Genomic DNA, 18,789 nt, shown 5'->3' with positions numbered 1-18,789 from the left:
TTGGAATTCACAATGTAGAAAATAGGCTAACTCCTCCCACACAGCCATGTTTTTATCCAAGCAACACTTCTTGGTTAAATTTACATTTATAAAAGTAAATAATATCAGAAAATAATGAAGATGAGATTAAGACCAATGAAAGCAAAAAAAGCAAAAAAAGAAAAGAAAAGAAATGGAATGGAAGAGAAAAATTAAACTTGATACTGCAGAAGATTTATCTCCATAAGGGTTACATAGAGAATAAAGGAAGAATAAATAAAAAGGCATAAAATAAGAGTCAGCCTTGACTTGAACAGAAGAAAAAATATAAAGACAAAGCAGTGGAAAATTCCTTGAAAGGATATAAGACCCAAAATGAGAGCTGTACAAAAGATAATTTTGAACTTTAGTCTTCACTGGGCTGGGAAAGAGAAGGGTCAAAAAGAAAGAGAAATCTATAAATAGACAAAAATTTAAATTTAGAGAATTTGGAATAGGACATTAGGAAGAAGAACAGTATCTCTACTCACCTAACTACGATAAGCTTCGATTTTTCCTCTTTATTAATTCATCTTTTACACATTTAGTTCTGTTCATGTCATTCATCTACTCAATAAACTTCAGTGTCTTTCTACTATTTCTACGATCAGATATAATCTCTATTTAGGATTTAAAGTCATTCTCAATGTGGCACCATCCTACTTTCCCAATATACATCACTTTCTTTTCCACACATTACAATCCAGCCAAACAGGCATTCTTGTTGTACCTAAACACCAGAAACTTTCCTAGTAAATACAAGAGTGACGTAAAAATGTCCCCCTTTTTCATAGTTATTTTACAAAATTCTAAAAATGCTTATAATAGCAATGAAGCAGAAGCTAAAGGTATAAACATATACAAATGAAAAAAATTTCCCTATTTGCTGACAGTCAATAAATAAGCATTTATTAAGCACTAACAATGTATGATGCATTATGATAAGCAGTAGAGATACACAGAAAGGCAAAAGACAGTCCCTTTCTTGAGAAGTTCAAATTTTAATAGGGCAAGAAAATAATCATGCACAGACAATATGTATACAAGCATACATGCTTAAGTATACATATAACAAATTGGAGATCATCAAGAAGGATTGGGAAAGGTTTCTTGTAGAAAATTGATTTTACTGGTGACTTGAAGACAAAGTATCCAGGAAACAGAGGCAAATAAAGAAAGCATTTTAGCCATTGGGAATAGACAATGAAAACAGCCAATCAGGAGATGGAGTGTTTTACACAAGGAACAGTAAGAGAAGTAGCATCATTGATCAGAGAGGACATGGATGAAAATTAAGTGAAGTGGGGAAAAAAAGAATAGGAAAAGATGTGGAAGAAGGAAAGGTTATAATGGGCTTTGAATGCTAAACAGAAAATTTTATATTTGATCTGGAAGTGATAAGGAATGATGTGAATTGTTTCCTGGATAATAGTATAGATTAGAGAGAAAAGCTGAAGAAGAAGTTAATTCAATTAAATAAATCCATTATGTATCTGGGGTTATTCTAAGAAAAAGAAATAATCTCTACCCTCCAGTAATGTACAGTCTTACCATGCTTAAAGATAACAAACAAAAGGGAGCATGACATTTCATAGAATTGAAACCAAGAGGAACTGCTGATGGAAAATGAGAGTTACTTGGAAAGTTTAGATTTCTGCTCTCTGTAAAGAAAGGATTTGGGATGAGTTTAGAGCTCCATTCTTCAGTCCTCCATTCAGAGTAGAGAGGCAACTAGGGGAGTGGAAAAGGCAATGAGAATCAAAAATTCAGTTAATCAGCATAAGGACTGATTTTAATTGATCAGTTAATCCTGGGTAAGGCATAATGAAACTAAGTAGATACTGGAAATGGAAAATGGAGTCAGATGCAGCCAGAAAATTGATCCTTCCAGTTACTCCATCCCTACTCCATTCATTATTCCATTCCTAGAGAAGGGTATCTGACTTTATACAAGGAATATTATTTATTGAAAGAGGTACCAAATATACTCTTAAAGTACACAAGTACATTACAAAATCTGTTCTAAAAAATCATCTGTAAAATACTATTCCGCATTATATTAACTTGTATCTTTCTCCTTTAAAAATCACATAAAACTTATTTCCATCATCATAAAGTATTGCAGAAATTGGCATACCTGAAAGTTGTTCTTCATATGATAAAATGCTAGGAGAAATTAAAGCCATGTGTTCTTGTGCTCTATCTGTTTCTGTAGCTGAAGTAGATTGATTGTCATCAAAGGTTATCTTATTTTGAGCTTTTCTATTTTCAAGTTTCCGTGAGCTAGAATAATACAGAAAGCAATGATGAGGATAATTAAATGTTCACACATTAAATAATTGACAAAGGATTTTAAAAATTTAGAATGAAAGACACAGCTTCTTTGAATTTAATGTATAATTAACTTTACTCCATATTATCTATAATTTGGAGAAATAAGAACAGATACCTAAGCTGTAAATTAAAATATATCATATTGTAGATCTCTTTCCTTCTAAATATTGACTCAAAAATTTGAAAAGCACATGTCAAATGTCAACAACAGAATATTATCAAATTTTAAGTAGCTATGAATGTTTTAACTAAAGATTATTTTAATCTTTTAACAATTATTACTATTAGATAATTTACATATGAAAAGAATTTTAAAAGATTGATCTAGTTTAATCTCCTCATTTTTATGAATGAAGAAATTGGGAAACAAAAAGGCAATGGCAAAGTAAGGTATTAGAACTTCAATCTCCCTAACTCTCAGTCTCCTGTGTTTTCTCAGCTAAATTTTATAGCCTTCCTGAGTGAAAAACAAATGAACTCAAAAATACAAAAAATCCCACCAAATAAGACTATTTGGGAAATGAATATAAACTGCTTGCATTTTTGTTTTTCTTCCTGGGTTATTTATACCCTCTGAATCCAATTCTCCCTGTGCAACAGGAAAACTGTTCGCTTCTGCACACATATATTGTATCTAGGATATACTGTAACCTATTCAACATGTAAAGGACTGCTTGCCATCTGGGAGAGGGGGTGGAGGGAGGGAGGGGAAAAATCGAAACAGAAGTGAGTGTAAGGAATAATGCTATAAAAAATTACCCTGGCATGGGTTCTATCAATAAAAAGTTATTTAAAAAAAACAAATAAGACTATTTCATACATGGATAGCACTCAAAATTTTGTGTTACTGACTGCAATATAAATGGTTAATCTTCACTTATTTATTAAAGATAAATACTCAGTAAGATACAAGAGCTTGAGATGTATTTTTTATTCAAGACACTAAAGTTGTTATCAAAGTATAAAAATTCACAATTTGCTCAAGATCATCCCAAAATGAATCAGCAAAGAAAGGGGTTTCTATTGAAAAGGTATACTATAATATTTTAAAGCATTGATTAAAAAAACACAATTTTTTTTCTACTCAATGAGATAGGAAATATGGCTAGGTACAAAGTTAAATTCAAAAGACTAGGCCCTTGCTTATATGCCTTCTTTCAATACTACCAATTTTATTATGGAGAAGCTATATTCATTAGGAAATATTTTATGTTGAACTAAAATCTACTTTTCATAACTTTTACCTATTGATTCTATCTATCTTGATAAAAGGGGAGGGAAATAAACATTTATGTAGCATTTATGCTGTGCTAAGAAGTTATATATTATCTAATTTGATCCTCAACAACCCTAAGGAGGTAGATACTATTACCCCCATTTTATAGAAGAGGAAATTAAGGCAGCAGAGGTTAAGTGACTTGCTCATGGTCACACAGCTACTAGCATTTAAAGGCTACATATGAACTTGGGTTTTTCTGATTTGAGGCTCAACACTATTTATTGTGCGATCAAATGCCTCAGTGCCATAGAGAACACCACAGAAAAAAATTTTTCTTATATTAATACCCTTCGAAGTTAGTTGAGGATGCATTATTTGAAGATGTTTTTCCTAGTCTTTTCCTTTCCAGTTTCTTGTTCAGTTTCTTTAAACATTCATCATGTTACATGCTTTCCATTTATGCAATAAATATTTAATAAATAGCTCTTATGGTTCAAAGCTATTTGGGAATCTTGGGAAATAGAACTACAAAAAATAATACTGTTTTTTGTCCTTCATTCTCAAAGAGAATCAATTGATGTCATGAGAATGCATGTGAATTGGATTTAAGTGAAGCAGTTCTTAAAACTTGTTATTTCATACAATATTTTCTTGGTTCCGCTCTTCAATATTTTGTGCAAGTCTAGCCATGTTTTTCTAAGATCATTAAGTTCATCATTTCTTACAGCACAGAAATATTTAATCACAATACATATACCTTATATCCTCTTTAACTAAACTCTCTAATTTCACAATTTCTAATATTTTTAAAATTTCATGATTGAATCCTTCACTCCTCTTTTCCCACACATAGGGATAGTCACAAATTTGATCTTACTATTACCCATAAATTTTCAATTTCACTATTTAGAAACTCTAACATTCTCCTTTCTGACCATGGTCTCTTCAATCATTGTTTGTGTGCATCACTCCTTCTATACCTAAATGTTACACTCAGACTTTTAATTCCCTCCATCCCTTGATCTCAAGTTTTGTTTTTTTTTCTTCTAACATAGCATCTTCAAACATCTACCTTCTTCCTCGAATCTAATCTTTCCTTATTTGGTTCATGCCTCATTGCCTTCAAACATGCCTAAGTCTCCTCTATCATTCAAAATAAAAAAAAAAAAACCTTCCCATGATCCTATGTCCACTAATCTGTATTTCTCTTAACTTTCTCAGCCAAATTTTGAAAAATTTATGCAAACTAATTTTATTTTATGTATTCTTTCACTCATTCTTTAAGCTTTTTTACAATCTTGGATTCTGATATTATCATTCAATTGAACCTGATCTCTCCAAAAATCACCAGTGTTCTCTTTAGTGCTAAATCGGATGATCTTTTGTCCGTTCTCAGCCTTTGTGACCTATCTACTGCATTTGACACCGCTGACCATCCTAGATACTTTCACCTTTTTGAGTTTTTATAATATTACTTTCTCTTGATTGGGCTTTACCCTGATTGCTCTTAGTCTCCTTTGCTGGCTCATTACCTACATCTCACTAACTCACAGTGTTCCCTAAGATTCCATCCTAATTCCTCATCTCCCTGTAAATTCTTGGTCACTTCATCAAATTTCATGCAGATAACTCCCAAATCTCTACATCTAGTCTTTGCCTTGAATTTCAGTTCCACATTACCGATTGCTTTTTGGAAATTCCAAAATGGCTATGCCAGAGATATCTAAAACTCAAGAGATCCAAAACTGAAATCATGATTATTTCATTTAAAAGATCCCCTCTTCCAAATTCCCCTATTTCTGTGAATGATATCCATCATTTTTCTAGTCTCTCAGGAATTATTCTGGATTCCTCACTCTCCTTTAGACCATCTATTAGTATGTTGCCAAATCTTGCCATTTCTAGCTTCACAATTTCTCTTGAATCCAAACTCTTCTTTCTACTTATGGAAATATCACTTTTGTTAAGCTCTCGTCATCTCTCATCTATGTTATTTCAACAGCTTCCTAAGCAGTTTCCTTGCATCAAGTGTCTCCATATCCCTCTTCATTCTATAACTTTCTTTCGGAATAGTTTTCCATAAATGAAGATCTGATCACATGATTTCATTTTTTCAACCACCTCCAGAGGCCTCCTATTGGCTCTAACAGAAAATATGAACTCAGTTTCATTTTTAAAATCCTGGACAACCTGGCCCCAACCTACCTTTCTGGTCTCATTGAATATTACTCCTCTTCCCACACTCTGATATTTTACCAAGTTGATCTCTCTCTAGTGCTCCAACAGAAAACTCTGTCTCCTATATTCATGCCTTTTCAATGACTACCCCACATGCTTGGTATGCACTGCCTCCTTAGAGGCTCTACCTTAGCATCTCTTTTTTCCTTTAAAATGAAATTCAAGCACCATCTTCTTCAAGAAGCCTTTTCTATTTCTTTTAACCTCTAATACTTTCATTCCTATATTACCTTATATTTAACTATTTGAATATAAGTATTTACAGCTGTTTTTAAAATGTTATATTTAAACATTAACAACTATTTTACAAATATATATGCACAATTATTTAAGAATTTATTTATACATGAACAAATATATACATAGATTTATAAGCTTTATATTTATATTTTTTATTAAAGCTTTTTGTTTTCAAAACTTATGCATGGATAAATTTTCAACACTAACCTTTGCAAAACTTTGTGTTCCAGTTTTCTCTTCCCTTCCCCCAACCTCTCCCCTAAATGGCAAGTTATCAAATATATGTTAATATGTTTATTTTTTAAAATGTACTTCTCATGTGTATTATTAAAATGCAGGCTACGTGCAAATAGAATTCTGCATTTATAATATATATTGAATCCTTCTTTCAATTCACATAGTTGGCACTTTAGATTAAGTCTTTGATATCTTGTGGGGATTGTTTGATTTTTTTGTACTTCTATTCCTAGGATTAGCGCAAAGCTTGGTATATAATATGCATTTAATACTCGTTGATTGATAGCATAGCTTAAGAAAGTCAAAAAAGTTCATGAAATATATGGCTATGGTATTAAAGGAGACACCTGTAAATATAATGAAGTCCTAAAATAAATCAGCCATTGCATATCAGAGGAAGACTGAGGTAAATACTGAACTCCTCAAGAAAGAAGGATGAGCTAGGGTCTCATATATGAGAATAACTAGGATCTAAACCAGGTGAAATAAATGAATGCATTAAAAAGCATTTTAAACATTTATTATGTACTAAGCCCTGATGCTGAGAATATAAATAGGAAAAGTGAGACAATCTCTATTCTCAAGGAGATCACACTCCAATTGAGATAACCTAGAACAAATGAAAAGACCCCAAAGTCCTAAGACACAGAAGTGAGGCAAGTGTAGTAATTTATCTATCTTTTGATTATGTCAGTAAATCTTATGAAAGTCCTGTGAGTTGGCAGAGTAAAGACAGAAGGTAGATGGTAAATCTATCATCTCACTAAAAAGAAAAGATGACATGACTCTCATTTCATTCAAGCCAATGTAAACAGTTAATCAGCCTGAAGGGTTGATGCAAAGAGCCAAAGTAAAAAAATAAAGCTCTTTCCAAGGTAGAACTTTGGGCTGATTTTAATAGGATAAAATTTAATAGGGATAAAAGTAAAGTCTTAAATGTGGGTTAAAAAATCAGCTTCACAAATACAAGATATGATGGGGGAAATGTGTCTCCCTTATAATTTATCCAAAAAAAGATTGGATTTGGGGTATATCCTCAAGGTGAGTCACAAATGTGATAAGACAGCCAAAACAGCCAGTGACTTCTTGAGCTGTTATTAAGGCAGTGCTTCAGGAAAGAAAAGGATCTATCCATTATTTTCTATTTAGATTTCATTTAGATTTAGATAGTGTATATCTCTGGCTGTCATATTTTAGAAAATCCATGGATAAACTAGAGAAAGTACAGTGAAGGGCATCCAGAATGGTGAAGGGCCTCAAGTGCTCTGTGAGAATCAGTGAAAGAAACTGGGATGTATGGCCGAAAGAAGGCTCAGGTAAGACATGACACAATTGTCTTCATGTACATGAAGTAATGGCATGGAGAAAAATAAATTCAAATGTTTTTCTGTTTTGCTCTCAAATCATGGAGCAGCAGATAGAAGTTAGAAAAAGAAGAATAATGGTAAATGATGACATCTTTCTTAGAAGTATTGATCTGATAACAATAGAGAAGTCTGTTCTCTTTCTCAGTGATGTATACAAGTATGTAACACAGAAACTCTCAAAATTTGTCAAAAATGTTGTCTAAATGACTACTTCTGAGAATTCCCATAGACACAATGACATTGAAAGAAGGAACATAGAAGACTATTATTAAATATTACTAAGACTTAAACAAGACACTGACAATGACAGAGATGCAGACTCAGTTTTCAACATTCCTGCCCCCTCCTGTATGGGCCAAAATGTTTGTGGCAGCCGTGTTTGTAGTGGCTAAAAACTGGAAATTGAATGGATGCCCATCAATTGGAGAATGGTTGGGTAAATTGTGGTATATGAATGTTATGGAATATTATTGTTCTGTAAGAAAAGACCAGCACGATGAATACAGAGAGGTTTGGAGAGACTTACATGAACTGATGCTAAGTGAAATGAGCAGAACCAGGAGATCATTATACACTTCGACAATGATACTGTATGAGGATGTATTCTGATGGAAGTGGATTTCTTTGACAAAGAGACCTAACTCAGTTTCAATTGATCAATGATGGATAGAAGCAGCTACACCCAAAGAAAGAACACTGGGAAATGAATGTGAACTATTTGCATTTTTGTTTTTCTTCCCGGGGTTATTTTTACCTTCTGAATCCAATTCTCTCTGTGCAACAAGAGAACTGTTCAGTTCTGCAAACATATATTGTATCTAGGATATACTGCAACATATCTAACATATATAGGACTGCTTGCCATCTAGGGGAGGGGTGGAGGGAAGGTGGGGAAAAATCGGAACAGAAGTGAGTGCAAGGGATAATGTTGTAAAAAAATTACCCTGGCATGGGTTCTGTCAATAAAAAGTTATTATAAAATAAAATAAAAAAAAAAGAAAATGAAACCCCCCCCCAAAAAAAAAAGGAAAAGAAAAAAGAAAAAAAAAAGAAAAAATAAACATTCTTGCCCCCTGAAGGTAAATGACAGGAAAAGAACTTACTAAACACTTAATAAGTGCCCAGCATTGTGATAAACCCTGGAAGTGCAAATAGCAAAAGGAATCTCAAAGGATTTCTCATTGTAATTGGAGTAGACTACATACACAAACATGTGAGGTTTGTTACAGGGGCCCAGTGATCTGAACAACTTAGTGGAAGGACCTAGGAATCCTTCAGGTATATCAGCAGATCTAAGGGTGATAACCAAAAGATTTGTAGGTATTTAGTAAGAGAAATTAAATAGTAAGGCCTGGTGGTCCACCACCTTACCAGAAGGATTATAAGTTCATCATTCAATGTATATCTAAGGATCCAAGCAGTGTGAGTAGCTGTGTTCACAATGGGAAAGGGGAAGTACAGAAGGAGGGGTGGGGCTGAGGGGGCAGATAGACCCCCAAATTATTAGGATGGGGAAGGAAGTTGATCTCAACAGTTGAAGTGGAGGTGGGTCTCAGCATTCCTTCTGGAAAGATAGTTATGGGGGATAAGTATCTAGCTGAAAGGGGATGTCTAGAACCTGGTGGAAACTGGGCAGTGGAGGCATAGGCAAGGGAAGAAATGGATTGCCAGAAGACCTGCTCTTGATAGACCCTCTAGTGTCCATTGTGACTGAAGAGTGGAAGTCTGAAGGGAAGTGGAAAGAGGACTGATTCTCCAGGCCCAGTAGCAGAGAAGAAAAAGTTCATCTGAAAAGTGAACAATTGGCTAAGAAGATGGTGACTGGAAATGGGATTTGGATTTTTGAAGGACAACACTTTAAATATAGACTTTAAAAATTTATGACTGACAATAGAATTCCCTCTAAAAATTGTATTGAGAATTATATATACTCAATTGTATATATTGTATATACTTTTGTGGTATTTTAAAATGTAATTGAATAGGTTTTAAAATGAAAAGGATGGAGAAAAGAGAAAACTACCAACATATATCCATAAAGCTAGATACCATTGAGAACAATTATAACATAATAGCAACAGAGATAACCAGAAATTCACATTCAATAAAATAAAAATAACATTATAGCTAGTATTTATGTAGTACTCTAAAGTTTGCAAAGTGCTTTACATTCAGACCTCACAACAATCCTGAGAGGTAATAGCTTTTATAGTTCACATTTTACAAATAAGAAAACTGAGGCTGGGAGAAGTTAAGCATTTTGCCAAGTCACAAAGCTAGTAAATATCTGAGGAAGAATTTGCAGTTGGATCTTTCTGACTCCCAGTCCAGCACTATACCACTTAACTACCTAAGAAATCTAAGAAAGTAGCCAGCAATTAAATCCATCCTCAAACAGCTAATCTCAAATGCAAATATAAGCAAAATTTAACTACCACTCAAAATGAACTAGGAGTACCAAGTCAGGGAGGTATAGTGAAAGGTCACAAAGTCCTCAGAAATCATTTAATCCAGAGGTTCTTAAATTTTTGTGCATCAGAACCCCTTTATATTCTTAAAAATTAGTAGATATTTTGTTTTTATGGGTTATAATGAGAGACATTTAGTGTATTATTTACTAAAATTTGTTGGTATTATTATGAAAACAGTTTTGACTTTGTGTACTATCCCCCAAAAGAGTCTTCAGAATCTTCAATACTCTCCAGGTTACACTTGGAGAACTGCTGATATAGTCCAAATCCTTTATTTTACAGATAAAGAAACTGGGACCAAAAATGAGTGATTTCCCTAAAATGACAAAGACAGCCACGTGTGAAGGCTACATATCCTTTTTCAAAAATTTAATATTATTCTACAACACTTCACTGAGACTTGGAAGAATGAAAATCAGAACTAGAATATGGGTTTGGATGACATTATCTTATTCAGAACAGTAAAAAGCACATGAGTTAGGGGTAAAGGAGCATGGTAATATATATACAAACATATATATATACACACACATATACATACGTATACACATTCACATACATATATATTTCCCAGTTACTAGATTATTCTTTTAAAAATATTTATTTAAAACTAAATACAAAATAAGAACAAACAAAATAGAAAATATAAAAAAGGACAAAAATGTACCACATTGTCTATGGCCAGCAGAACATCAGGGAGAATTCAAAATAGGTAACAATAAATTTCTATTTCAAGAAAGCATATATAATAATAGAAGAGATTATATTAATGATTGTCCATCTTTGCTTCCTTGAAGCTTATTCTTTTGTTCTCTGCTGTGCATTTTTTACTTTATGCTATGGCAATCTATATTAAGAAGATATCCTAGATATCCTCATTTGAAGAAACCCAAAAACTAAAAAAAAAAGAAAGAAACATGGCAGCAAGCATTTAGATTGAGGTCAATGGAAGGAAAGATTCAATTCAAGAAGGTTCAACAAACATTTAAGAAGTACTTACTATGTATCAAGCACTATGCTAGGAGTTGAGGATACAAAGGCAAAAATAAATTAGTCCCTATCTTCAAAGATACACACAAAATAATATGTGGGCATAGGATCCTTGTTGCCAGGTAGAATTCTTTGTTTGGGGAAAATTATGCAAATGGGTTATCCTGAAATTGAGATCAACTTCCTTCCCCATCCTAATAATGGATCAAGCTCATGTGTAGTAAACCTGGAAAAGTAAACTGAAGTTGGGGAAGTTGCAATAGGTTTTGAAAGCTGAACAGCTAAATTTATATTTTATGCTAGACACAAGAGGGAGCTCCTGGAGCTTCTTGAACAAGAAAGTGACATGATTAGATATTTTAAGAATATCAACTTGGCAATTGTATAGAGAAAGTACTAGAAAGGATAGGGATAGAAACAGAGAGTCTGATTAGAGGGGGAAAGATGGTATAGGTTGTAGGAGTGAAGCAAATAGACATATGTGAAAAATATATTTAAGAGAGAATTGACAAAATTTTAGCAACTGGCTAGATTTGAGAGATGAGGGAGAGGTAAGTCAATAAAATCAATAAACACTTAATAAGAACCTATTATCTGCCAGCCATTGTGCTAAGTGCTAGAGATACAAAGAAAGGTAAAGGAAATGCTTAATCTCAATTAGTTCACAATCTAATAGGAGGAACACATGGAAACAGTACATGGAAGATAGATACTGGCTATATAAATAATCAACACAGGGAAGGCTCAAGCATTAAGCATGGGAAAGCCTACTTGTAGAAGGTACAAGCTTTTGTTGAAGCTTGAAGAAAGTCAGGGAAGCCAGGAAGCAGAAAGTAAAAAGTGCCTGGAGGACAGTCAATAAAAATATTCTGAGTTGGGGAGATGGATTATTAAGACAACTGTCATTGGATCACAGAATATGTGGAGGTAAGGGTAAAGATATAAGAAGATTTACACAAGAGGTGGGTAATGGCAGGAATGGGGTTGGATGGGAAAGAGGTTATGAAGGGTTTTGAACAGCCAAACCGGTTTTATATTTGATCCCGGGGTGAATGGGAAAACTGGAGTTTATTTTAGAGAGGTATGGGGCTGTCTTAATCAAGAATGAGGTTTTGAACTTGAATGACTGAAAAGGCAATAGTGCTCTTAACAGAAATAATTTTAGGAGAGGTGTGTGGAGGAAAGTGGGCAAGAGACTCTGGATAAGTTGAGTTTGAGATGCTCATAGCTTATATCAGTTAAAAATTTCCAGAAGGCAGTTACTGAAACAAAGATGGGGTTCAGGTAGAATACTGGAACTAGATATAGAAATTTGGGAGTCATCTACCTTGAGATATAGCTGAACCCACATTATCTGATTATGTGTGAGAAAAGGAGACAGAGAAGGATGAGGAAGGGAGGAATAGAATGAGAGGAGAGAGAGAGAGAGAGAGAGAGAGAGGCCGAGGCAGAGCGAGAAAATACACAGAGAAAGAAAAAGACTCTAAAGATTTATCATGCAATCATGCAGGAGGAGGTAGAAAAAAGGAACATAAACCTGAAAAAAGAATTGGTAAGATATAGAGCGCAGTGACATGAAAACCTAGAAAGAAAAAACTAAGAAGGAGTGGTAAATAGTGGTAACATCAAATAAGCATTAAGTGTCTACTATGTGACAGGCATTGTTATGTTATGCTTTACAAATATTATCTCACTTGATCCTCACAACAATCCAAGGATATTATTTCTGTTATTATTACCATTTTGCAGTTAAGGAAACTCAGGCATTCAGAAACTGTCACTTTTTCAGAGTCATACAGCTCATAAGTTTCTAAATAAGTTTGTGTTTGAATCTAGGTCTTCTTGAATATAAGAGCAATACTATATCCATTGTACCATCTGGGTGGCATTAAATTTATGATACATTATAATTTCATTCCTATCAGAATATTTTTATATTCCTCAATTCATTTCAAGGCACAAACATTTCTAATTATGTTCAAGGATACACAAAGGATACAAAGACAAAAGTTCTTGTCTTTCAAAGAACTTGAAATTGATTGGATATATGTATGCAAATGAGCATGGTACAATGAAGACAATTAGCAGAACAAAGTCACAATCAGGAGCAGCAAGGAATGCTCTAAGGAGAATGTGACCCCTGAGCGAAGCCTTGAAGGAAGACAAAGATTGTAAGAGATTGGAATGGTACGAAAATGCTGTCTGTGCATGGAGATGGGAGTATCAAGTGCAGAAAACCACCAGCTAGTAAAATCCCGTTTGGCTAGAATATAGAAGTGACAAAGCATAATATTTGAAAATAAAACTGCAAAGAATATAGATGGGAATCAGACTGTGGAGGGCATTAAATTATAGGCTGAGAAGGATGTACTTTATTTTAAGGACAATTGCTTTGCTTATTGGCAAATATTTATAACTTAGTTTTTGAGAATCTTTTCACTTTCTACTCAATTGGATCCATTTGGCCTTCTTCATGATGCTCCCATACCAGGCATCTTTACATTGCTTTTTATCTTCTTTTTGTGTGCTGTTTTTCCCCATTAGATTGTAAGCAACTTGAAGACAGGGGCTGATTCTTTACCCCCAAAGCCTAGCACATAGGAGGCACATGATAGTTACTAACAGACTAGTGTTCAAAAGTAATAAAACTGTATTTCATTAAAAATATTCTCTAATACAAAATTTTCACCAAATAAAAATTACCTTAACCTCATTTTATTTTTCTAATTTAGTGATATTTTGCTTTAGAATTTATTCAAAAAATAAAATTCCATAGGAAGCAGGGAGAAAACGCAAATTTATTTTTCAATTCCATCTTAATTTACCTTAGTCTTGGCTTGGTTTCCATCTTCTCATATTTTTTCCTCCTCAGTCTTTCATACATATCTGAAACGTTTCTAAAAGAATTCTGTGGAGGATTTGGCTGCAGAAAGACATTTATATTAGTTTGCTTTTCATTTTTAAAATGCAGGTATGACATATTTTTGCCATTTCTAAGCTGATCTCTAACCATTAGTATGTAAAATAGGACTCGATTTACATAACTTATTTTCTAGAAATTTGCATGTTGGTTTTGATTCCACTTATAGCATTTTTGCAGCCTTTCCTGATCTTGGGTACCTTTTCCCCCTCATATCCTTTCGCTTTACATGTAAGTGTGCCTATTTCTGGACAACTGATAACATGAAAACAAAAACACACAGGGCAGTTTAGGGTTCCAGATACCCAAACTCCTTTGACTATTATTCTCAAAAGGAACAAAATAAACAGTTTATCTGAAATCTGTGAGAATTGAAGCCTAGGGCTTCAAATTGCATTGATTAGCCCATCTTGCTCTGCCAATAAATTTTTTCTGACTCTTTTTTTCTCTTGCTTTTTCCTCAATATAATCTCTATAAACATCATAATTAAAATTTTGTTCAAAAGGAGGAAAGGAAAGAGAGTAAGTATTTACATAATAGCACCGACTATGAGCCATCTATGTAGTTTTTACAAATATTTCATTTGATCCTCACAACAGCTTTGAGAAGTAGGTGCTATTATTGTACTACTTTACATTTGAAGAACCTGAGGCATACATATTAAGTGACTTGTACGGGGTCATAAAGCTATTAAGTATCTAAAGCCACATTCGAACTCAGCTTTCCTGACTCTGGGCCAGGGGCTCTATCCATTTTGTATAACTTTAAATTTCTGTCATAAGGACATGTCTTATAATCTAGGCAGCTTTGTGGTCCTAATAACCTAAATCTTGAAATTCTCAAAGGAGAAGATCAAGCGACTCTATTTTTGAGAAGTTCAAGATTACACCATGCTCTATATCTCTTGTCCCCTGGATTCTTTTTCTTCTCAACCTCGTCCAAAACCCAGTAGTTAATTACTGCTATCATCTTCCTTCTCACATCAATCAATCAATCAACTGATAAGAATTTAATAAGTATCTACACTGTGTCAGGCACTGTGATAGGCACTAGGGATACAAACATAAAAATGACAACAATTCTTTCAAGAACCTTAAGTAATATCACTTGTATACGAATGTGTATACTATATACATACATATACACACACACATATTATACCACTTAGCTGACTCTATTTTTATATGCTTCCCCTCATAAATTTTAATACTCATACTTCACATTAATATGGACTTAAATTTTACAGCCCAGTAATCTGTGTCCATTTTATAGATAAATCTATATAACTAAAGCTCAGAGAATTTTTATTTTATTTTAATTTTTATTAAAGCTTTTTGTTTTCAAAACATATGGATAATTTTTCAACATTGATACTTACAAAACCTTGTGCTCCAAATTTTCCCCTCTTTCCCCTAAATGGCAAGTAATTCAATATATGTTATACTGGTTAAAATATATGTTAAATCCAATATATGTAAACATATTTATACAATTATCTTGCTGCACAAGAAAAAGCAGATCAAACAGGAAAAAATGGGAAAGAAAACAAAATGCAAGCAAACAACAACAAAATGAGTGAGAATGCTATGTTGTGATCCAAAGTCCTCTCTCTGGGCGTAGATGGCTCTCTTTATCACAAGATCATTGGAACTAGTCCCAGAGAATTAAAAAAAATATTCATTTTGAACTTAAATACATGTACTTATAAGTACATGCAGTACAAATACAAAATTAAGATAAATCAAATACATGGGAGTCAGAAGGAGAAAGACTTAGCATTTGGAGTGATCATAAAATGCTTACATAGAAAATACTGTTCAAGTTGTGTTTTTTTGAAAGTGAGAGATACAGGAATGGCCAGTGTAAGAGTATGAAGAGAAATAGGATAGAGTGCTATGTGTGAGAAATGAAGAGAATTCCAGTTTGGCTGAACAGTAGAGTGGGCAAATGAGAATGATGAGACAGGAAATTTAGATTGTGATGAGGTTGTAAAGAGCTTTTGAAAGCTGAACAAAAGCTCTAGTTCATTTGACGGACCATAGGAAGCCACAGGAGTTTACTGACTGGGGGGAGTAGTGGGTGGAGGGAATCACTTCAGCAGAAGATGAATTAGGAGTGGGGAGACACTTGAGATAGATAAAACTATTGAAGAACCATTGCAATACTGTGGGTGAGAAGTGATAAAGTCCAGAACTAAAAAGAGAAAAGAGACAGGAGGCAGAAATGTTGTGGATATAGAAATGGCAAGAATTGGCAGATGACTAAATATGAACTGAAGGAGAATGAAAATTCAAGGGTGATAGCCATATTGATGAATGAATTGTGATGCCTTCCACAGAAATAGGGAAGAAAAATAGAGGGGTGGGTTTGGGGGGAAAAGATAGTGAGTTCTATTTTGGACATTCTGAGATTAAGGTAGCTTCAAAAAATGACTGATAGGGATAGTTATCTCTTCCATGTTAAGGGGGATTGAAGTGAGAGAGTGCTATGCAAAGTTACCTGCCTCACTTTCCCTTTCTGAGCCATCTAGATCCAGTGGCCAGATATAGATTAAAATGGATAAAAATGGCCCTGGATGAAATGAGAGACATTGAATTTTATAAGTTAAAATTTTCAACAGGTCTCAGTTTGACTGAGGTGGTACCCATTCAGTGATTAAGGCTAAGTAGTAGATAAGGCAAACAATCTCCTCTTTCACCTTGTCCAAAAAAATCTAGATGGATGAATGAATGAATAAATCTTGGAGGAAAAGACCCTCAAGGTTTATGGCCAAAGCAGAAATGAAAGTCACTAAGTTGACAGGAATAAGCTTGAAGAGGAAGGACTCTAGGACAGAGTGCTGAGAAATATCCACACCTGTATTTATGATCCATAAAAAGAATAGATAGATGGGTGGAATACCCAGAACATAGAATATCACAGAAACCCAGAAGGAAGAATGTCCAAGGTGAGAAGCTGGTCAACAGTGTCAACTGTAGCAAAGCATTAAAAATGATGAAGACTAAGCAAAGACTTGGCACTCAAGAGATCATTGGCATCTTTAGAGTCTTATTTTAGTTGAGAGTTGACATCAGGAGCCAGATTACAAAAAGTTAAAGAATAAGAAAGAGGAGACAGAGTAGAAAGCTTTTTTTAAAAAATAAGTTTGACTGAAAAAGAGAGGAAAAATAGGAATCTAATTTGATGGGATTGTGAGGTCTTAAAATGCTATAAATCACTATTTTTAGAGAAATACAAATTAAAACAATTCTTGAATTACCATCTCTCTCAAGTTGGCTAAAATGACAGAAAAAGATAATGATAAATGTTGGAGAGGCTGTGGGAAACCTGGCGCACTAATGCACTAATGGTGGAGTTGTGAAACGATCCAATCATTCTGGAGAACAATTTGGAATTATGGCCAAAGAGTAACTAAACTATGCATATATCCTTTGATCCAGCAATGTCTCTATTGAGCCTATATCCCAAAGAAATCATAAAAGAAAGAAAAGGATCCACCTATGCAAAAATGTAGCAGCTGTTTTTGTGGTGGCAAAGAATTGGAAAGTGAGAAGATGCTCATCAATCCAGGAATAACTAAATAAGTTATGGTATTTGAAAGTCATGGATTATTTTTGTTCTATATAACTGATGAACAAACTCACTTTAGAAAGTCCTGGAAAGATTTACATGAACAATGCTGAGCAAAACCAGGAACACAATGTACACAGTAACGGTTAAGACTGTGTGATGACCAACTATGCAAGACATGGTTCTCATTCCCAATAAGATCAGGAATGAAACAAAGTTGCCCACTATCACCATTACTATTCAATATTGTATTAGAAATGCTAGCTTTGGCAATAAGAGTTGAAAAAGAGATTAAATGAATTAGAGTAAGTAATGAGGAAACCAAATTATCACTCTTTGCTGGTGATATGATGGTATACTTAGAGAACCCCAGAGATTCTACTAAAAAGCTATTAGAAATAGTCCACACCTTTAGCAAAGTTGCAGGACATAAAATAAATCCACATAAGTCATTGGCATTCTTATACATCACTAACAAATCTTATCTTGGATAGGATGAGCAATTATAATAAAGATGACAAAACTACCTAAACGAATCTACTTATTTAACACTATACCAATCAGACTCCCAAAAAACTATTTTAATGACCTAGAAAAATAACAACAAAGTTCATGGAAAAACAAAAGTCAAGAATTTCAAGGGAATTAATGAAAAAAAATCAAATAAAGGTGGCCTAGCTATACCAGATCTAAAATTATATTATAAAGCAGCGGGTACCAAAACTATTTGGTATTGGCTAAGAAATAGACAAGTTGATCAGTGGAATAGATTAGGTGCACAGGGCAAAACAGTTAATAACTTTAATAATCTAGTATTTGACAAATCCAAAGACCCCAGCTTTTGGGATAAGAACTCACTGTTTAACAAAAGGAATATGATTGTAGATGGCTTTAATTTCATCAATTGAATATTGTCTGTTCATATTCTTTGACTATTTATCAATTGAGTGATGACTATCTTATAAATTTGACTCAGTTATTTATATGTGTTAGAAATGTTAGAAATGAGGCATTTATCAGAAACATTGGCTGTAAAAATTTTCTCCTAGCTTTGTACTTCCCTTTTAATTTTCTTTATGTTGTTCTTTTTTGTATAAATTTTTTTTTATTTAATGTAATTAAAGTTGTCCATTTTGCATTTCATAATGTTCTCTAGTTGTTCTTTGATCATAAATTCTTCCCTT

At 33.7% G+C, this 18,789-nt stretch overlaps 1 protein-coding gene across 1 annotated transcript in view; it reads right to left on the bottom strand.

Annotated features, from left to right (window-relative positions):
- The window catches only part of DNAH14 (dynein axonemal heavy chain 14), a 386,173-nt gene that overhangs the window by 349,605 nt on the left and 17,779 nt on the right, over positions 1-18,789 (bottom strand). Inside the window, exons 3-4 of the mRNA XM_051996560.1 lie at positions 13,940-14,037; positions 2,156-2,301 (exon numbers count right to left, since the gene is read on the bottom strand). Coding sequence (XP_051852520.1) covers positions 2,156-2,301; positions 13,940-14,037 — 244 coding nt within the window. The remainder of the gene's footprint in view (positions 1-2,155; positions 2,302-13,939; positions 14,038-18,789) is intronic.

The sequence above is a fragment of the Antechinus flavipes genome, chromosome 4 (assembly GCF_016432865.1).
Source record: "Antechinus flavipes isolate AdamAnt ecotype Samford, QLD, Australia chromosome 4, AdamAnt_v2, whole genome shotgun sequence".
NCBI lineage: Eukaryota > Metazoa > Chordata > Mammalia > Dasyuromorphia > Dasyuridae > Antechinus > Antechinus flavipes.
This window is presented reverse-complemented; position numbering and strand designations above follow the sequence as displayed.